At 46.7% G+C, this 22,778-nt stretch overlaps 1 protein-coding gene across 1 annotated transcript in view; it reads right to left on the bottom strand.

Annotated features, from left to right (window-relative positions):
• Window positions 1-22,778, bottom strand: part of kif17 (kinesin family member 17) — an 87,119-nt gene that overhangs the window by 46,627 nt on the left and 17,714 nt on the right. The window contains exons 2-3 of the mRNA XM_085966828.1: window positions 16,500-16,646; window positions 15,661-15,762 (exon numbers count right to left, since the gene is read on the bottom strand). Coding sequence (XP_085822954.1) covers window positions 15,661-15,762; window positions 16,500-16,646 — 249 coding nt within the window. The remainder of the gene's footprint in view (window positions 1-15,660; window positions 15,763-16,499; window positions 16,647-22,778) is intronic.

The following is a 22,778-nucleotide window of genomic DNA, read 5'->3' as shown; positions in this document are numbered from 1 at the left end:
TTTGACATTGCAAATGTGGCTGCAGCAGTTGGCAGATTTCATTCACGACCTCTTTTGTGAAAGAAAGACATCTCATGCATTGGTCCTTGTTGAAGTCGAGGTAAGAGAATTGCTCCCTGAAAACCCTTGGAGAATATGGCCGCCTGCTGAGTGCCCTTCTCCCCCCTCTTCTAGCAGCTTGTCCTGCTCTGCGTGGCCTCTTCTTCATTCTTCCAGTCATGTTCAATTCCCAGAGGAAGCCCTACCAGGTCACCCATGTCTGGAAGCAACTTCTTTCAGCATATTTTAAATGACAAAAAAAGTACTTCAGCACCAGCCAGGCCACTTCCCGTAGAGTATTCAAACTTTAGCCAAGTATAGGAAAGCTCCAAAAACCCATACAATTGCACCAGCAGCCAGAAGAAATAATCCAGCAACTAACCTGTAAGTACTTCATGGTCCCTTTAAATAGCGCTGGTGGGGGGGGGTTCCTTCATGCCATTTAACGTTATGTTCAGCTGTGCAAGGTTAAGACAGGGCGTTGGCTGGAGCGGGGAGTTGTAAAATGGCAGTGGTGGCTTCAAATCAGCATTGCACACTGATTCCCGTTATCATCTCGCTGCTGCCGGTGGTCGTTAGGCATGCAAACCACTTTACCAAGATGGTGTCCTGCGCATATCCCGTCGGAAGTGTGCACGCGCACCTTGAACCCCATTTCCGAGCCTTATGTGGCTGTGTAGCGTCTAAAAACTGCGCGGTACACGGCCCAATTTAGCCCCCATAAAGTTTACAGTGTTATAACGGAAGTTATTTGTTTCCTGTATTTTATTTGCCTAATAGTTGCTCCTCATGTGGAACATAAACAGCAGCATAGACCAGTTGGACCGAATGGCCTGTTTCTGTGCTGTAATTTCTATGTAATTCTATATATAACATGTACACTATTCTAGTGTGAAAATTATCTGAAATTGAACTGGCATTTGCATTGTTCTCTCCTGGAAGTTTAAAAGAGTTAAATACAGCCATTCTCCCTTGGTGTCATGGCAACACTTGTTGAGCTCTACTTGTGCTTTCCTAAGCACTTACTATATTTCCACTATTTGCCTTAGAAACTAATCACACCTGTGCTCATTTGGCAAGCACAGACCCTAATTAACATGGAAACCGCACACCATTTATACAGCACACCTCAGTCACAGAGGGAGAGTGCAGAATGCTCAATGAATATCACACCCAAGAAACAAATAGGACCAGGATTAATCTATATATATATAAAGCGGCTCTTCTGTCTGTCTGTCCGCCTGGTCTCTATACGTTTGGAAGTTACAGAGCGTACCGACGCGTGCGTCGCCTCAAAAGAAAGCTTGCGATTCTGGACCGGTCATAGGCGTATTTATGTTTCGGCCGGACAAAAATCCCGCCCGCGGTATCCCAAAAACGTTCAGCGTTCCGCTCATTAGCATCTCATTAGCGACCGTGTGACGTCGAGGTCTTCCTACAGTTGAGTGTCGAGTGACTCGACGATTGACCAATCCTACGCTTCGGTGACCTGACCGGTCGACCAATCGGTGCGTGTGTGGGCGGGCCTTATCCTTCTGAACCGAGGTGAGTGGCCGCCATCTTGATTTTCCACGATTTTTTCCCCCACACTTTCTGTGTGTTAGGGAACTAAGGTAAATATTTCAATTATGTGTTAGGCAATTAATTAACAATTTATTTGAGTTTTATATTGTGTTTAGCAACCCCCCCCCCACTCCTCCTCACCCTCGCGCAGGGGGGACTCGGGGCCTGAAGCTGAAAAAATTTCTCTCTCTCTCTTTCTTCCCTCTCTCTCTCTCCTTCTCCTCTTCCCTCTCTCTCCTTCTCCCTCTCTCCTCTTCCCTCTCTCTCCTTCTCCTCTTCCCTCTCTGTCTCTCTCTACTTCCCCCTCTCAGGTGTCGCGGACGGAGCGCGGGCGCGCCGCCCGAAGTTTCCCGCTCGCTAACGGCCTTGCCGGCTCCCGCGGGCTGCTTGCACTCACCGCGCATGCGCCGCCCGCACTCACCGCGCATGCGCCGCCCGCCCGCATGCAGCGGCCGTCCATCAGCCGCGCGATACGCGGGGGACCTCAGCAACGGCACCGGACCTCAGGCGCTAGGCAGGGGGAGGGGCCGGAGAGAGGGACAGAGGGGAGTGGGGGAGGGGAGTGGGGGAGTGGAGGGGAGTGGGGGAGGGAGAGAGGGGAGGGAGGGGAGGGGAGGGAGAGAGGGGAGGGAGGGATAGGACAGGGAGAGGACATGACAGGGAGAGGGGGGACACACAGGGGCAGGGAGACCAAACGCCCCAAAATTGCCCTCGCGCCCCAAAATTGCCCTCGCAATGCGGGGCTCACTAGGCAGGGGGAGGGGCCGGAGAGAGGGACAGAAGGGAGTGGGGGAGCGGGGGAGGGGTGGGGAGGGGAGGGAGAGAGGGGAGGGAGGGAGAGAGGGGAGGGAGGGATAGGACAGGGAGAGGACATGACAGGGAGAGGGGGGACACACAGGGGCAGGGAGACCAAACGCCCCAAAATTGCCCTCGCGCCCCAAAATTGCCCTCGCAATGCGGGGCTCCCCAGCTAGTAAATAATAAATAAGTGGAATTCATGTTGCTGTTTTGTTCTCTGCAACCCAGGCATTAGTTTGAAGCTCTCCAGTTGTATCTCTTTATATTAATACTAGCTGGAGTGCCCGGCGGTGCCGAGGCTTTTTCGAGGACATGTTGTTGGAAGAGAGTGAGAGAGAGTGACTTGGGGGGGGGGGGGGAGAAAGAGAGCGAGCGAGCGACTGTGGGGGGGGGGAAAGAGAGCGAGCGACTGTGGGGGGGGAAGAGAGCGAGCGACTGTGGGGGGGAAGAGAGCGAGCGACTGTGGGGGGAAGAGAGCGAGGGAGAGAGGGGGGGAAAGAGAGCGAGGGAGAGAGGGGGGGGAAGAGAGCGAGGGAGAGAGGGAGGAGCGAGGGGGCGAGGGAGAGAGGGGGCGAGGGAGAGAGGGGGCGGGGGAGAGAGGGGGGGCGAGGGAGAGAGGGGGCGGGGGAGAGAGGGGGGGTGAGGGAGAGGGGGGCGCGGGAGAGGGGGGGCGGCGAGGGGGGGGCGCGAGGGAGGGAGGGCGGGCGGGGGGGAGAGAGAGAGAGAGAGAGAGAGAGAGAGAGAGAGAGAGAAGGGGGGAGAGAGTGAGAAGGGGGGAGAGAGTGAGAAGGGGGGGAGGAGGAGGAGGAGGGAGAGTGGGAGGAGTGGAGGAGTGTTTTGAAGGGGTCAGCGAAAGAAAAAAAATTTTTTTTTTTCAAAAACGGGTGTTAAGAAGATGGGAGGCCATCTTGAAAGTTTTTTAATGTTTTTAAAAAGCTGCCACGGAGAAGGAACGCGCAGTCTGAAACGAATAGAAATTTTTTAATTTTTTTAAAAAAAAGCTGCCACGGAGAAGGAACGCGCAGTCTGTGAAACCAACAGAAATTTTTTTAATTTTTTTTTTTATAAACGGGTGTTAAGAAGATGGGAGGCCATCTTGAAAGTTTTTTAATGTTTTTAAAAAGCTGCCACGGAGAAGGAACGCGCATTCTTGCTGAAAACACCAAAAGTTATTTTTTTTTAAACGGCTGTTAAGAAGATGGGACACCATCTTCATTGTGTTTTAACGTTTTAGACAGTGTTTTTACGTTTTACACATAAAAAAAAAAAAAAAAAATCGCTCCTAACAAAACAACAGAAATTTCACTCACTTCTTAATCCTCCAAGTGACTCACACGTACTCAGGCCAGTGTCCGTCTCTTTGTTGATGAAAGAAGGCTAAGCTAATGTATTTATAGTCTCTGAAGGATTAGGCCCCACCCAGACAATAAACACACAGGTGAGAATAAAGATGGCGGCCACTCACCTCAGTTCAGAACGATAAGGCCCGCCCACACACGCACTGATTGGTCGATCGTCATGTCACCGAAGCATAGGATTGGTCAATCGTCCTGTCACTCGACTCTAGGAGGGCCCGGCTGCACATGCGACGAACCCGCCCCCGCCACGCATTGATTGGTCGACCATCGGGTTGGTCGACCGTACGATTGGTTGACCTCAATGTCACTCTATGGTAATGAGTGGATAATGAGCAGAATGTTGAAGGTTTTTCGGATACCGCGGGCGCAATTTTTGTCCGGTCGAAACGTAAATACGCTTACCAGCGTTTCGGAACGGTGAGCTTTCTTTCGACGTAATGCACGCGTAGGTACGCTCTGTAACTTTCGAGCGCATAGCCGGTCATACGCACACCCGAGGACAGACAGAAGGACAGACAGATCGACTCCTTTATATATATAGATTCCAGATTGACAGTTCTTGGCCTCCAGAGCAGACATCAAAGACTTAAAATTTTTGAACAAGGGCAACGTTTTCCATCTTGTATGTCAAAAAAATTTACAAATGGTTTTTAATATGCTGAATACGAAACTGATATGTCAGGGGTTTAATCAAGGGTCTCATGTACATCAGCTTGATGCTGTGATTAAATTAAAGGATATATACATAAGAATAGCCCAAATCACTGGGACAGGGTCTATGAATAATCAGGGTCGGCGAACCACTGATAGAGGTGCAACAGAGGAGCCTACCCTACATTGCTGGTAGAATCTAGGAGTAGTATCCAGCCACTGTGGAGGGGAATCCTTAGACCCTTATCAGGCTGAAGAGGAGAGAGAAAAAAAATCTTAGGCCCCACAGGGACCTGAAGGACAGTATATTTATATCTTGGAGCCTTTTGTAGATCCACAATGGAAGCGACGGCAGATATCCCGATAACCCCCCAGAAACGCCCTCCAAATGCTGCTGGGATGCAAGTGGCAGGGTACGTTACACGGAGTGGAAAGCTAGTGGATCTGACTGGCGCCCCAAATTCCTGCCTCCACTGCCACAACCACACCTCAATTTTGTGCCCCCTCGCAGAACTGGAGAAGCAGACAGAAATGATAGAGGCATGTAGGAAAAGACTATACCAAAGGAGAAGATGGCCGACTAGGAGGTACCCTAGTTCAATAAGGAGGTGCTGCAGGAACTCTGTGGCCTGTTGCAACCAAATCTGCAAACATCTTCTCAAGCACAAAACTCAAACAAAGAACAGGCATACTTCTGAACACTGGACATCATTCATACTATCTACATTAATATTTACAATAATTCTTTTTTACATGTGCGCATGAATATTTACGACAAATGCTTCCTTTTATTACTGTGTTTCTCCCAAGTGCTTCTCTGTGCTGTTCTCAAGCCTGTCCTGGTGCTCTCAAGGGTCTGGGATGCTAGAGGTACTTGGCTGCAAAGTGGTATCTTAAGCTTTTGGGACCGAGATGACCCTCGTATCAGGGCTTCAAGGTCCCAGGAGGACTCTTCAGCAGGCTGTGCCACCACTGCGTAGGCAACTTGGTCCTGTATTCTGCCATTTACACTAATGGGCATCTGACAAGGGGCTGATTGGAAAGTTCATATGAGTTGTCATCATGAAGGACAGATTCTTGCCACGCCACTTGTACTGGGTCCAGGATTTGCCTGCCCATTGATCTGGGAGGGCAGACATGATCGTGACTCTGAATGACGGTAATGCAGAGGAGTCCTGTGTGTGATTGATGAGGCACTGAGTGCCACTGCAATCTCCTTCCACATTGCCTTGGATTTCTGTTGTAGAGATCTCCTCAAGTCAGATCCCAAATAACCAGTCGCTCCTTCGTTTAACTTAATTCAGCAATGCATTCTCTTACCCTGTGAACAATATGCATATGGATTCAACCAACATTAACGACTTGAAAGCATAAAATTATAAAAGAATATCGAAAGAGTAAGTGACTGGGCAAAAGGATTTCAATGTAGGCAAATGTGAGGTCATCCACTTTGGACCTAAAAAGGATAGAACAGGTGAAAAGCTAAAAACAGTGGAGGTCCAAAGAGACATAGAAACATAGAAGATAGGAGCAGGAGTAGGCCATTCGGCCCCTCGAGCCTGCGCCGCCATTCAATGAGATCATGGCTGATCATCCAAATTCAGTACCCTGTTCCTGCCTTCTCTCCATATCCCTTGATCTCTTTAGCCTTAAGAAATATATCCAACTCCTTCTTGAATATATTTAATGAATTGGCCTCTACTGTCTTCTTTGGCAGAGAATTCCACAGGTTCACCACTCTCTGGGTGAAGAAATTCCTCCTCATCTCTGTCCTAAATGGCTTACCCCTTATCCTTAGACTGTGACCCCTGGTTCTGGACTCCCCGCCATCGGGAACATCCTTCCAGCATCTAGTCTGTCTAGTCCTGTTAGAATTTTATAAGTTTCGATGAAATCCCCTCTCATTCTTCTAAACTCCAGCGAGTACAAGCCCAATCTCTCCTCATACGTCAGTCCTGCCATCCCAGGTATCAGCCTTGTGAATCTTCGCTGCACTCCCTCCATGGCAAGAACATCCTTCCTCAGATAAGGCGACCAAAACTGCACACAATACTCAAGGTGTGGTCTCACCAAGGCCCTGTACAACTGCAGCAAGACATCCTTGTTCCTGTACTCAAACCTTCTCGCTACGAAGGCCAACATACCATTTGCCTTCTTAACAGCCTGCTGCACCTACATGCTTACCTTCAGCAACTGGTGCACAAGGAAACCCAGGTCTCGTTGCACTTCCCCTTCTCCCAATCTATTGCCATTTAGATAATAATCTGCCTTCCTGTTTTTGACACCAAAGTGGATAACCTCACATTTACCCACGTTATACTGCATGTGCCATGACTTGGGTACATAGATCACTAAAATGTCAAGGAGAGGTACAGAAAATAATCAAAAAGGCTAATGGAATGCTGCTCTTTATATCTAGAGGACTAGAGTACAAAGGGGTAGAAGTCATGCTTCAGCTATACAAAGCTCTGGTTAGACCACACCTGGAGCACTGTGAGCAGTTCTGGGCACCATCTTTAGAAAGGATATATTGGCCTTGGAGGGAGTGCAGCGTAGGTTTACCAGAATGATACCTGGACTCCAGGGGTTAAATTACGAAGAGATTACACAAACTAGGGTTGTATTCTCTGGAATTTAGAAGGTAAAGTTGTGCTTTGATACAAGTCTTCAAGATATTAAGGGGAACTTATAGGGTAGATAGAGAGAAACTATTTCTGCTGGTTGGGGAGTCTAGGACTAGGGGGCATAGTCTAAAAATTAGAGCCAGATCTTTCAGAAGTGAAATTAGGAAACACTTCGACACACAAAGGATGGTAGAAGTTTGGAATTCCCTTCCACAAACTGCAATTGATGCTAGATCAATTGTTAATTTTAAATCAGAGATTGATAAGATTTTTGTTAACCAAAGGTTTCAAGGGATATGGGAAAAGGCGGGTATATGGAGTTAGGTCGCAGATCAGCCATGATCTCATTGAATGGCGGAACAGGCTCGAGGGGCTCAATGGCCTACTCCTGCTCCTATGTAACATGTAAACCAGTGTAAAACTCTGAAACAGATAAAAAAATAGAAGGGAAAAGTTTCCACACCTGGCACTCACACCTCCTGGCACTTGGATGCCACTGTATGAAACATCCAACATCTTAAACACTACTTCTCTGCTTGCAGGACAATACAGCACTTAACGGGAGACAGCAAATCCCTGCAGGAAGAGAGTTCATGACTTTAAGGCCTTGAGTACTTTTGAAAAAGCCATTCTGCAAATCCTAGAGGCAAAAAGCATATGGGTTGTGGAGCAAGGTGAAGCCAGAGGTTTTCCCAAGCTCAGAGATAGTGCCTACCTTTATCTGTTATTCTTTCTCCCTTTACTCGCTCAATCACAAGCATACAATCCAGCACACAACCATGACATAGAATCATAGAACAGCACAAAAGGAGGCCATTCAGCCTATCGAGCCTGTGCCGACACACGGTATATAGCCAAGTAAGCACTGTTTAAAGGGGTGTCTTGCAGCCAGAATTCTACTATAAGTTCCTCTTCTCTTTCGACAGGTGTTTCCCCAAGAGCCTGCCACAAGTCACAGTGTTGCACAAGAAGCCAGCACCTCATAGCATCCAGAGTCACTTATTTCACCTATCGCAAGCACCAGCACAGGGACATACACCCCAAGGGATTTAGATAGGCAGTTTGCGGAGGATGCACCAGGTCACAAGTCAACAGTAGCAAGTGGTGGTAGCAGTGGTAGAACTGGGCAACCAACCAATGTCCTTCCTCAGCTGCAGAACCCCGGGATTCAGACTTCACTGGGCCTGCATTTAATAGGTGGTTGCTATCTGATTGAGGGTATTTTAGGCAGTCATTTGAGAGTATGCAAGGCACTCACAAAGTCTGGTGGTAACTATGGAGGAGTCTACCCTCTGCATCTGTGAAGTTGTGCATGGCTGCATTTCTGAACTGCATTCCATCGTGAAGCACACAACAACTCCAAAGCGCTTCAACAGCAAAGCCCAGCGACAAGAGCTCCCTGGTGAAGCACCTAGGAGGAGCATTAAGTTAGGTTCTCTAAGACACATATTGTGGCGGAGCCACCAAAGGACTCAGATCGTTTGTACATAATTCCTTTAACAACATGTTAGCTACAGTCGGAGTCTGTACCTTTATTTATGCTGTTTAACTGTACAGAGTGTGGTTGCTTTAACAGCGCGGTTAAAACGTGATGACGTCACGCCGTTCATCACGTGACCCCCGACTGGTGGGAAAACATGATGACGTCAGCCACAGGACTGCAGGGGCAGTCCTCGTGGAGCCTCCAGAGAGAGCAGACCTACATTCGATGTTATCCTGCAGTTTATTGTTAAAGCCTGTTCATTTCATTAAAGTTCATTTTGTTTGATCGCCTGAGTAGAACTCAGTCTTTTAGTTAGGAACCCATGTTCCTACATTGGTGACCCCGACTTTTGTGAACAGTTTTCGCGGAAGATCTTCAGCATGGACACAAACGCCGTGACTCTGAAACTGCCACAGTTCTGGGAGCAACAACCAGACGCCTGGTTTATCCAGGCTGAAGCCCAGTTCGCCATCAGGAACATCATCGCGGATCAGACCCGTTATTACTACGTGGTCTCCGCCCTCGACAGCGCAACTGCCTCACGAATCGTCAGCCTCCTCGGTAGTCCTCCTACTGACAGCAAGTATGATACGATAAAGGCGCGGTTGCTACAGGTCTTCGGGCTCTCGAAGTCAGAGCGCGCTCGCCGGATCATCATGATGCCTGGCCTCGGGGACTCCAAACCGTCCGAGCTCATGAGCCAAATGCTCACGCTCTTGGGTGCCGAACCGGAATGCTTCCTCTTCTGGGAGCCTTTCCTCTGCCAAATGCAGGTACAGGCTGCCCTAGCCAGATCTGATATTACAGACTGCGCCGAGCTTGCTGCCGAAGCCGATAAGATTTTCACTGTAACCCAGCAGTGCTGCGCGGCCATGAGGCGCCCATCCCCCACAGACGCGGTTCCAGCTCCTCCTGCAGCGGGCTGGTGCTCCTACCACGTCCGTTTTGGCGCGAAAGCACGATGCTGCCGCTCTCCCTGCAGTTTTTCGCCAAAAAAACCCAAAGCTCCTGCAGCGTTCCTGGCGAAGGAGGACCGGGTCTAACGGGCGCTCCGCGGTTGCGATGGCCGTCGGATCTACGGGGAAACTTCTTTATATCACCGATTCTCTATCGGGTCGACGTTTCCTTTGTGACACCGGGGCGCAGTGCAGCATTCTACCTGCGTCGAATCTCGATATGCAAGCTGGGAACCACGGTTTTTCCCCTTGTGGCGGCTAATGGCGCAGCAATTCAAACTTTCCGAAAGCGGCGGGTCCAAGTCTGTTTCGGCAGTCAGCGCTTCTGCTGGGAATTCGTCACGGCCACAGTCTCGCAGGCCATCCTAGGGGCGGATTTTCTGTGTGCCAACGGCCTCCTCGTCGATGTCCGGCACCGCCGGTTGATCAACGCGGCCACCTTCCACTCGATTCCATGCTACCACGGTACCACCGTGGCGCGCTCTATTGCTTGCGCTTTCCCTCCTCCGGATGACTTCACTCGGCTCCTCGGAGAGTTTCCGGAGCTGACAAGGCCCACTTTCTCCTCCTCGGCCACGAAGCATGGTGTTGAACATCATATCACCACTACTGGCTCCCCGGTTTATGCGCGGGCTAGAAAGCTCGAACCCGGCAAGCTTGCGGCTGCGAAAGCGGAGTTCGACACGATGGAGCGGCTTGGGATCATTCGCCGATCCAATAGTCCCTGGTCTTCGCCTCTCCACATTGTTCTGAAACCGGGCGGCGGCTGGCGGCCATGCGGTGACTACCGACGCCACTACTCCTGATCGGTACCCGATCCCGCATATTCAGGATTTCTCGGCCCATTTGGCGGGAAATTCTATCTTTTCTAAAGTTGACCTCATCCGGGGGTATCACCAGGTTCCCGTGCACCCGCAAGATGTCCCGAAAACTGCAGTCATCACCCCTTTTGGCCTCTTTGAGTTCCTGCGGATGCCGTTTGGCTTGAAGAACGCGGCACAGGCTTTCCAGCGCTTAATGGACTCCGTGCTCCGAGACCTAAGCTTCATCTTCGTCTACCTTGACGACATTCTCATCGCCAGTGCTAGCAAGGAAGAGCACATCTCCCATTTGCGTACCCTCTTTACACGCCTCAGCCAGCATGGTTTAATCATTAACCCGGCCAAGTGCCAGTTCGACCTGCTTCAGATCGATTTCTTGGGACACCGCATAACATCAGACGGCGCCGTCCCCTTAATGATGAAGGTGGAAGCTGTTACCTCTTTCCCGCGCCCGCCAACCGTCAAGGCCCTGCAAGAGTTCCTGGGGATGGTCAACTTCTATCACCGATTCGTCCCTAAGGCGGCTCAGCTTATGCAACCCTTGTATGGGGCCCTCAAAGGCAAGTCCGGTAAAGATTCAATCAGCTGGACAGCCGAGATGGACCAGGCGATCATTAACACCAAGAGCGCCTTGGCCAACGCAACCATGCTGGCGCACCCACTTCCAGGTGCCACCATCGTCCTTACCGCGGACGCGTCAGACTACGCCATCGGCGCAGTGCAAGAGCAGCGGGTCAACGGCACGTGGCAACCGCTGGCGTTTTTCAGCCGTCAACTACGGAAAAATGAAAAAAAATACAGCACCTTCGATCGGGAGTTACTGGCCCTTTTCCTAGCAATTTGCCATTTCCAGTTCTTATTGGAAGGACGTCCCTTCACGGCTTTTGTCGACCACAAGCCTCTAACGTTCGCCATGGCCAAGACCGCCGAACCGTGGTCCGCTCGTCAACAACGTCACCTGATGTTTATTTCCGAATTTACCACGGACATTCAACATGTGTCTGGTAAGGACAACCTGGTGGCGGATTGCCTCTCCCGTGCGACGGAGCTTTGGAATGCTGTAGCTCAGGGGCTCGGCACCAAACTTCATCGCACCACCGCCTATTATCCACAGGCGAACGGCCTTTGCGAGCTATTCCACAGGTCGCTTAAAGCCGCCCTTCGGGCCAGTCTTCAAGGTGAAGGATGGGTGGACAGACTTCCATGGGTCCTTTTGGGTCTTCGTACGGCGCGCAAAGAAGACCTGCAATCGTCCTCAGCCGAACTAGTCTACGGCCAGCCTCTGAGTACCAGGGGATTTCCTCCCTTCTCCCACAGAGCCATGGTCCGCCTCCCAGCAACTTGTCAGCCACCAGGAAGCGGCCAGATGCTTCGCTCCGGTGCCTACATAAAATTACGGCTTACAGAACTCCCACGTGCCAGCGGAGCTGAAGAATGCTGAGTATGTATTTATCCGCCACGACGCTCACCGGGATCCGCTCAAGCCCCCTTACACTGGTTCTTTCCGCGTCATCGAACCAGGAGACAAATCCTTTTCGGTCGACATCGGAGGAAAACCGGATCACATTTCAGTGGACCGATTGAAGCCGGCTCACCTGGACCTGGACCGCCCAGTCGTCGTCGCTCAACCGCCGAAACGTGGCCGACCGCCCGCAGCCGCCGTGCCAGATCAACCAAAGCCGCCCACCAACTCGACCATGCTCGCCGCGCCAGCTCAACCACAACCGCCCGCCAGCTCGACCACCGTCCATCAGCTTCCTCCTCCAGGATACTGAAGTCGCTCGGACAGGCTTGTCAGGCCTCCTCGGCGGCTCACTTTTGCTGTTAAAGACAATTCTGGGGGGGTGGGGGGGGGGGCGCATGTGGCGGAGCCACCAAAGGACTCAGATCGTTTGTACATAATTCCTTTAACAACATGTTAGCTACAGTCTGAGTCTGTACCTTTATTTATGCTGTTTAACTGTACAGAGTGTGGTTGCTTTAACAGCGCAGTTAAAACGTGATGACGTCACGCCGTTCATCACGTGACACCCGACTGGCGGGAAAACGTGATGACGTCAATCACAGGACTGCAGGGGCAGTCCTCGTGGAGCCTCCAGAGAGAGCAGACCTACATTCGATGTTATCCTGCAGTTTATTGTTAAAGCCTGTTCATTTCATTAAAGTTCATTTTGTTTGATCGCCTGAGTAGAACTCAGTCTTTTAGTTAGGAACCCACGTTCCTACAATATCATATATTGTCACCAAAGGGAGGCACAGGGATAAAACACATTCTGCACATTCACTCATGATTTTTAGGGTGTTAAATTTAGTTGTACTTTTCTTCACAAAAGACAATATGAGCAGAGCAAAGGACAGACATTCACAATAATTGAGTTTGTTAACAGGACAATGTTGATGGAGCTGCAAAATGTTTTGGGGGTTTCTTTACTCTTTTTCACTCTAGATATTTTTGGCTTCTGTGCCTGATACTTTTTGGTGAGTGCTAGCTCTATTTTTCAGAGTGTCTTCACTTGCTTAGGTATCTATGTAAATTTATAGTATGCCCAAAGATTGAACAGAGAGCCTTCTTTACTCTAATTTAGCTACTGGTTCTGTCTTGTGCTTTAATCTGATCCTCCTGGTCTTCAGAAGGTAGCAAAATAACACTACACTGGACTTTGACTTAGGCTTTAATTGCCAAACAAATGTATTTAAATATAAAAGAACAAGTGAAAAGTAGCAGTAACACAACATAACTTTTTTCCAGTATTTGTTGAGCTCAGCTAACTCCTTGTTTAGTAGAAAATGTTATATAGTTAACAACTGATGTGCTAAACTATGGTTATACATAATATTCTTGCATAGTGTTTCTTTTCCTTTTCTCACCATTTACGAAGCTATCTGGCCTGACTATCCCTTTGAAGGCTACAAACAGGTTCACTGATTTGAAAAAGACAGGCTGATAAATCCATCTTCACAGTAGAGTACACAACAAACATTCCGGAAATAGTGGGGATCCAAGAGTCTAATGAGAGCGAGGAACTTAAAAAAATTAGTATTAGTAAAGAAAAAGTACTGGAGAAATAAATGGGACTAAAAGCTGACAAATGCCCTTGACCTGATGGCCTACATCCTAGGGTCTTAAAAGAGGTGGCTGCAGAGATGGCGAATGCATTGGTTTTGATCTTCCAGAATTCCCTAGATTCTAGAATGGTCCCCATGGATTGGAAGGTAGCAAATGTAACCCCGCTGTTACAAGAAAGGAGGGAGAGCGAAAACGGGGAACTATAGGCCAGTCAGCCTGACATCAGTAGTAGGGAAAATGCTAGATTAGGAACATGGTAACAGGGCACTTCGAAAATCATAGTATGATTAGGCAGAGTCAACACGGATTTATGAAAGGGAAACAGAGATTGACAAATCTATTGGAGTTTTTTGAGGGTGTAACTGACAGGGTAGATGAGTAGGAACCAGTGGCTGGAGTATATTTGGATTTTCAGAAGGCATTCGATAAGGCGCCACACAAGAGGTTGTTACACAAGATTAGGGCTCATGGAATTGGGGTAATATATTAGCATGAATAAACGGGTCTTTTTCGGGAGGCAGGTTGTAACTAATGGAGTGCTGCAAGGATCAGTGCTTGGGCCTCAGCTATTTATAATCTATATCAATGACTTAGATGAGGGGACCAAGTGTAATATATCCAAGTTTGCTGACGATACAAAGCTAGGTGGGAAAGTAATTTGTGAGGAGGACACAAAGAGGTTGCATAGGGATATAGACCGGTTAAGTGATTCGGCAAGAAGATGGCAGATGGAGTATAACGTGGGGAAATGTGAAATTATCCACTTTGGTAGGAAGAATAGAAAAGCAGAATATTTTTTTAAAAGGTGAGAGAGCCTGGCCATCGAAAAAGGCAGACACAGACAGACCCGGCTGCCAAGAGAGGACAGGATATGCTCTCACTGCAGTCAGGGAGTGGTGGAGACAGAGAGGCACTTCCTCACAGCTTGTGGAAAATATCAGGGCATCAGGGAGAATTTCTACCAAAAATTCACAAAAATATGCCCTGAATTCAGAAATTTGAATGACGACCAAAAACTGCCATGCCTACTAGGGGAACAGAGAAATTGTGTAATCTTAGCGGCACACTATGTTACAGCTTGCTATAAACAGAGGGACAACCAGTGAACCTAAGAAAAGAGTATATACAAATTATACGAATGTATATTTATACACTCAGGGATATATCTGTTTATACACTGTATGAATAGATCTGCGTTTATGTGTTCAACCCTAAATGTTTTCGATGCTTTGGCAACATAAGATGTACCTTATCATGCCAATAAAGCGATTTGAATTGAATTGATTGGTAAATGTTGGTATTCAGAGGGATTTGGCTGTCCTTGTACACGAATCACGAAAGTTAGCATGCAGGTACAGCAAGCAATTAGGAAGGCAAATGGTATGTTAGCCTTTATTGCAAGGGGGTTGGAGTATAAGAGTAAGAAAGTCTTGCTGTAGTTATATAGGGCCCTGGTGAGACCGCGCCTGGAGTACTGTGTACAGTTTTAGTCTCCTTACCTAAGGAAGGATATACTTGCCTTCGAGAGGGTGCAATGAAGGTTCACTAGATTGATTCCTGGAATGAGAGGGCTGTCCTATGAGAAGAGATTGAGTAGAATGGGCCGATACTCTCTGGAGTTTAGAAGAATGAGAGGTGATCTCATTGAAACATATAAAATTCTTAGATGGCTTGACAGGGTAGATGCTGAGAGGCTGTTTCCTCTTGCTGGAATGTCCACAGCTAGGGGTTATAATCTCAGGTTAAGGGGTCGGCCATTTAGGACTGAGATGAGGAGAAATTTCTTCACTCAGGGGGTTGTGATCTTTGGAATTCTCTACCCCAGAGAATGCGTGCATTCTCATTCAAATATAATTTCCATCCATTTCATTATTAAAATGAAGCTCTCACACAGAACTTGTGAGAACATATAGGGTCAACCCAAAAGGCCTGACAAAACATTGAGACCCACGCAAATTGGGTAGGGATTTGGAGAGGGCTTTTCTGCCCAGTTTCCCAGCCCTTGCTCGCCTGTTTCGAGCTAGCACAAATGATGCCACCAGCCAGAATGTGCTGCTGACTTGGACTGGTGTTCCCAAAGGTTATGGTTACATTTCTTTAGGCAATATTTGAACTGTGTCTGAAAGCTAAGTTAGCAAACCTGGCTAGCCAACAAGTGCTAAATTGCAGCTTTTTGTACTGGAACCATATTCACAATTTAAAAAAATATATTTTTAATGTATACATTCATTGTACGAGAGATTTTTAATATTATAAGACCACTTATCTCGAGACAATGCTCATACAAATCTTCACTTTACCTCCAGCTTCTGTTTGGTGTCTTTCCCCAGAAGGTCTCGGATCTCTTCATTGTAAATTTCCAAATATGAAGCCCTCACCAGGAACTTTGTATTTTCTGTACACTGTGGGTGAACACACAGTGGCAGTGAAACCTCTTAAACTGCTTACATTTTGCTGCAAAGTAATCAAAGTACTTAATGATATCAAATCTAAATGTAATGACATTGAATAATAGCTGATTATTTCATTATATGAATAGCTAAGGAGGAAGACAAAAACAAAGAGAGGAGAAAAGAACTATAAATAGCAACATAAAATGTACTTTTTGAGGTCTCCATTCTTTACTTCCTCCCACAGAGCACAATTAAGGAACGAGCTCCTAATCCTGCCTCAATCCAACCTCTAGGACTGGGCGGAAGTGAGTTACCATCCAGTTTTATCTCCTGCCCTGCGGAGAGCTGCCTCACCTCTGAATGGACATCCCTGACAGGATAACTGAGATCAGGAACTCACCACCTGGTGAATCCCAAATGCAAACCCGTGTTCTGCTCCATTCATAACTCGTTGAAGCACATCTGACTATGCCATTACTTGTGCTTCAAGAGGACGTGTACCACACCAAATATTTTGATATTGAAGCAGGATGGAATTCATTTTTCTGCAATTTTGACACACTGGGACATGAGATAAACTCTACAAAACCAGGACTGTTATGGAAAAAATGAGACTGTTGGTAAGTGTGCACAAAGAATTTCATGATATCTTAATAGTCTCCATTACAGCTTTGAGCCCCACAACAATTCAATAGTTAACCACAGGAATCCAGATCTTGTTAAACTCTGAGCTATAGCTTAACTACCTGGATACTCTCAAATATATGTTCAAAAGCCCTGGGAATAACTCCTCGTTGCGATGTTGGCTGAGAAATGCCTTGCATGGTGAATGACTTCCCACTTCCTGTCTGTCCATAGGCAAATATTGTTCCATTGTAGCCTTCAGTGACACCCTAGAAAAGAACGGAATTACTCATAATTAAAAGTTATAATTATAAAGGCATACAACAGTGTCTCGATCAGACCGATGATTATCATGAGTGGTATGGAAACAAAGAATATTTTTATATTTATATGCTTTTTAGAGTATATACACAAAAATACATTTGTTTTAAAACTGGAATTTAAAAATGTTTGCCTCGCCACCTCCCTTCCCTCCTTTCTTAAAACCCACCTCTTTGCTCTCCTCCTAATCTCTCTATCCTGGGCATCCCTTTCTCTTCAAACTTCTGTAAGACGTCTTTGGATGTTTCTTTCTATGTTAAAGGCGCTATATAAATCCAATTTTGAACGAGCAGCCAGGTGGGGGTATGGAATCGAGGATAGTGTGCAGAGTTTCTGCTGGGAGCCAAATACGATGGCTTCAGTCTTGCCAATGTTAAGCTGAAGAAGGGGAAGAGTTCAACACAAACAGATGCAGATATCTCTTTTTCTAACATTTAGTAATTAACTGGTAGATCTCTCATGTTGCTGCTCGTGACGAGTCAGAGAACATGCTGTTCCATAAGTTAGGGATAGGCAAGAGAGCAATGTGGCTGCTTAAAAGATGTGGAAAGAACTTTGAGAAGTGGTGAGAGACTGTGAAGTAAGTGTTAATACATTTTTTGATGGTTTCCTGAAAAATATGAGGCAATCGTGACTTTTTATATGTGATGCAGAATATAGATATGATAAATGTTTCTTGACTAGCATGAGTTTATGTTCACCAGTGTTTTATGCTACTGGTATAGAGGCAAATTAGGGAGAAAAAAGTTTTTGTGTAGATATCAACAGAGAGAAAGATAATGGGGCAATTCAGTAGAAATAATTCCCCTGTGACTTTCAACACACTTAAAAATAAGTTAAAGCTATAAAACCTGGCTACAATACACTGATTAAATTTGTCATATTTTTTAGACTTGAACCCATATAATGATACTGAATAGGGTATAATTTACAAATGTCAACTCCGATGCACAGCTTTACCCATTGGGGGAGCATATTTGGAATGGAGAGAACGGCGGTTGGTGAACTCTGCAGCATTTTCTGCCGAGAACACAAATTCATAAAATCTACCCGTATATCGCTATTATTTATCATTGGCTTTCTGAAAAACAATCTTAAACAGCAGTTTAAAAACCAACTCACAATTGCATGACTGACTCAATTATAAGTTCCTCTTCACCAGCGAGTTATATGACAGCTCGAGCCAGAGGATATCACAATAACACTTGTGCCTGTATTAAAATGGGAAATTCTGACTCAATGACCCACTCCAACTGAGAGGCCCTCTGCCTGGTGGGAACAGGATGTGAGCAACCCCGAAAATCACAACAAAGTATTTACTTCCCCGTTCCCACTCTGGATCCGCCCTCTAGGATTTTCATTGGAGCCTCCGCAAGAGCCGGAGTCCGTTTCAGGCGGGAGCCTACTTATAATATGCTAATTGGGGCTCTAATATGTACATAAGACCCAACACAATTTTGAGGTATCACACACTGCCCATTGGTACCAGGCATTGAGCGGTCTAACCAACGGACATCAAAGGGACCACAAGTCGCTCCAAAACCAGATAAGTTTCTGTTTTTTTTTTAAAAGAAGATTTTGTGTTGGCCCAAGAGAACATAAGAAATAGGAGCAGGAGTAGGCCATTTGGCCCTTCAAGCCTGCTCCGCCATTCAACAAGATCATGGCTGATCTTCTACCTCAACGCCACCTTCCTACACTATCCCCATATCCCTTAATTCCCTTCGTTCCCAAAAATTTATCGACCTGTGTCTTGAATATACTCAACGACTGAGCATCTATGGCTCTCTGGGGTAGAGAATTCCAAAGATTCACAACCCTTTGAGTGAAGAAGTTTCTCCTCATCTCAGTCCTAAATGGCTGACCCCTTATTCTGAGACTGTGACCCCATGTTCTAGATTCCAAGCCAGGGGAATTAAAAACATTTTTTTATTCGTTTATGGGATGTGGGCATCGCTGGCAATGCCAGCATTTATTGCCCATCCCTAAATGCCCTCGAGAAGGTGGTGGTGAGCCACCTTCTTGAACCACTGCAGTCCGTGTGGTGGAGGTACTCCCATAGAGCTGTTAGGGAGGGAGTTCCAGGATTTTGACCCAGCGACGATGAAGGAACGGCGATATATTTCCAAATCAGGGTGATGTGTAACTTGGAGGGGAACTTGCAGGTGATGGTGTCCCCATGCGCCTGCTGCCCTTGTCCTTCTAGGTGGTAGAGGTCGTGGATTTGGAAGGTACTGTCGAAGAAGCCTTGGCGAGTTGCTGCAGTGCATCTTGTAGATGGTACACACTGCAGCCACGGTACACCGGTGGTGGAGGGAGTGAATGTTTAAGGTGGTGGACGGGGTGACAATCAAGCGGGCTTTTTCCAGCATTTCCCGTCAAGCCCCTTAAGAATTTTATGTGTTTCAATTAGATCACCTCTCATTCTACAGAGAACCGGCACAGACTCGATGGACCGAATGGCCTCCTTCTGTGCCGTTATGACTCTGTGACTATGACTATGACTCTTCTTAACTCTAAGGAATATAGGCCTAGTCTACTCAATCTCTCCTCATAGGGCAATCCCCTCATCCCAGGGACCAGTCTAGTGAACCTTCGCTGCACTCCCTCTAAGGCAAGTATGTCTTTCGTTAGGTAAGGAGACAGAACTGTACACAGTACTCCAGGTGTGGCCTCACCAATGCCCTGTATAATTGTAGTAAGACTCTTATAGACTCTTATACTCCAATCCCTTTGTAACAAAAGCTAACATACCATTTGCTTTCCTAATTGCTTGCTGTACCTGCATGTTAACTTTCTGTGATACATGTACAAGGACACCCAGGTCCCTCTGAGTGCAAACATTTTGCTAGGAGTTTTCTTAGGACTCCAAAAGATTTTTAAAAAAACCTCAGCTTGCCTCATTGATGCTTACAGTTATCTTTCTGAGATACTTCATGCTGTCCTGACCCAGGGAAAGGATGATAATAATAAAAAAAGGAGTTTGGAATCTGCTCAAGAGTCCAGCAAAGCACCATTAAGACATTATGCTGCTGGAAAGCACAGTGATCATCTGTGCTGTTCCTCATCTGATCAGCGTTGTTGAGCAACTCACCTACTTAACATACATTAGAACCAGAGAATCGCTGTAGCTGCTTTCTTTGCAGAGCTTTTACCTCACTCAGCGATGTCGGAATTGTTGCTCACAGACGTGAGAACATACTTCAATGCTCGATCGATGCTTCTCCTGTTATCCAGAAGCTGACTATAGAAGGTTTAGGAAATGCTACAATTGGAGCTCGTCAAAAGACAGAAAAATACTTCACTGAAGTGTTGTCTGCAATGATTTCAGTGACAGATGAGAAGTCTAAACTCAGAATTCTCATAGAAGTTGAGACATTGTCAAACATATCCAGCTCTCAATTAGTTACAAGAGAATTATGCAAATTCCATTCGTATCGATGTAGCACTTGTGCATTTTTTTCATTTTTGCTTTTTAATTTTTTTTGTGTTTTACTCTTATGTCCATGCATACAATCTATAATATTCCCTAACTGAGAAGAAAGATGGGCAACATGCTCCCAGCTTTCTCGGGATGCCATTCTTTAGTGTCTTGCATTGTCTCACCCTCCAATTTTACACTAGATAACAATCAAGATCAGAAACCCTACAGAACCATAAAGGTTTACAGCACAGAGGTGGCAATTTGGCCTATTTTGTCTGTGATGTGCCAAATAACAGTCTGAATCCATGAGGTTAAAGCTTAAAACTAAAGGCTTTTATTAAGTAAGAACATGGCATCAAGTTAACACAGGGCAACCATCATTCATCACCGACCCAGCTCTTATAAGTAAGACTCACACCAATCCGGAGGATCCAGAGGGGCGGGGCTAGGGAGGAGCATTAGTGGTTACACCTGTAGAACATTCCAGACATTAACAAGTACAACAACAACAGACAATACAAATGCCAGAACACAGAGTTATTTCATCACAGTCTGTCTCAGCTATTTGCTAGAGCAATTTGTGGTTCTTTGGTGTACTTTGGAACAAAGAAACAGAAAGATGTTGGTGGCAGAATTTGTTCTTCGTTATAAGTAACATTCAAACTTTCCTAAGCTGAATGTGTTTTCTTCGCTATCAGGGAAAAGACAGAGGTGTGCCTGTTCTGACCTGGGTATTAACACCTCCCCGTATCAGTGAAAGTAAGGGAAAAGGAACATCCAATTTCAGTTCATCATCCGTGGAAGAATTCCGACAAATCAATGCTGCAGATCCAGTGGGAAGAGAAACTTTTCAGCGTTTTCCAGTTCTGATGAAGGGCCCCAGACCTGAAACGTTGACTCGGTTTCTCTCTCCACGGATGCTGCCTGGCCTGCTGAGTATTTCCAGCATTTTCTGTTGTTATTTCAGAAACTTTTACAGGTTTTGTTTGAGAAACTAAAGGGAATATCAAATGAGGGATGGATTATTCTGCTTAGTGAAAGAATGACTAACCATATTCACAGTTATCACCATTATCCATAAAGGTGTCTTATGTGTTTAGGTGTAGTGCTACAGTGGGCCCAGGACAAAGATGAATCTGAAGGAGATGCTACAGAATGCTCAGTACAACACAGCTTTAGTGAGAGAGGGTATGGCTACCGGAATCAGTTAGTGTGTTGTATCCCATTTATAAACAACCATGACTACAGTGAAGGATTTTGCAAAGCTACGTATTTTTAAGGTGGCTGCAAGTTTATCTACATTCCAGCTAGGCTTGCGGCAGGTGCTGAGAGAACCAACATGAGGGAATAGCTTTTCCAGCATTTTCTGTTTATATTTATGAGGGAATAACTTACTTGACATCATCCTCACCAATCTACCTGTTGCAGATGCATCTGGTCATCGCGGTATTGGTAGGAGTGACCACCGCAGTCCTTGTGGAGATAGTAGAACAGATCTAGCAGCTCTAAACTGGCCATCCATGAAACGCTGTGGGTTATCAGCAACAACAGAATTGTATTTCACCATAATCTGTGATCTCATGGCCCAGCATATCCCTCACTTCTCCATCACCATCAAGCCAGATGGTTCAATGAGGAGTGTAGAAGAGCTTGCTGGGAACAACACCAGGTGTACCTGAAAAATGAGATGCCAACCTGGTAAAGCTACAACACAGGACTACATGCATGCTAAACAGTGGAAGCAGCATGATAAACAGAGAGAAGCCATGCAACAAACAATGGATCAGGTCAAAGCTCTACAGTCCTGCCACATCCAGTCGTGAATGGCGGGGGACAATTAAACAACTAACGGGAGGAGAAGGCTCCATGAACATCCCCATCCTCAATGATGGCAGAGCCCAGCACGAGAGTGAAAAAGACAAGGCTGAAGCGTTTGTAACCATCTTCAGCCAGAAGTGCTGACTGGATCATCCATCTCAGCCTCGGATATAGCAAAGGCTATGGGCTCGACAACATCCCGGTTGTAGTGCTGAAGACTTGTGCTCCAGAACTAGCTGCACCTCTAGCCAAGCTGTTCCAGTACAGCTATAACACAGGCATCCACCCAACAAAGTGGAAAATTGCCCAGGTCTGTCTTGTCCACAAAAAGCAGGACAATTCCAATCCGGCCAATTACCACTCCACCAGCCTACTCTCAATCATCAGCAAAGTGATGGAAGGTGTCATCAACAGTGCTATCAAGCAGCAGGACCACTCGGGTCCCGACCTCATTACAGCCTTGGTCCAAACATAGAAAGAAAGAGCTGAATTCCAGAGGTGAGGTGAGAATGACTGCCCTTGACATCAAGGCAACATTTGACTGAGTGTGGCGTCAAAGAGCCCTAGTAAAATTGAAGTCAATGGGGATCAGGGGGAAAACTCTCCACTGGCTGGAGTCATACCTAGCACAAAGGAAGATGGTTGCGGTTGTTGGAGGCCAATCATCTCAGCCCCAGGACATTGTAGCTGGAGATCCTCAGTGCAGTGTCCTAGGCCCAACCATCTTCAGCTGATTCAACACTGACCTTCCCCCCATCATAAGGTCAGAAGCGGGGATGTTTGCTGATGACTGCACGGTGTTCAGTTCCATTCACAATTCCTCAGATAATGAAGCAGT

Source organism: Somniosus microcephalus, chromosome 25 (genome assembly GCF_052327205.1).
Source record: "Somniosus microcephalus isolate GS21.2 chromosome 25, FLI_Smic_1.0, whole genome shotgun sequence".
NCBI lineage: Eukaryota > Metazoa > Chordata > Chondrichthyes > Squaliformes > Somniosidae > Somniosus > Somniosus microcephalus.
This window is presented reverse-complemented; position numbering and strand designations above follow the sequence as displayed.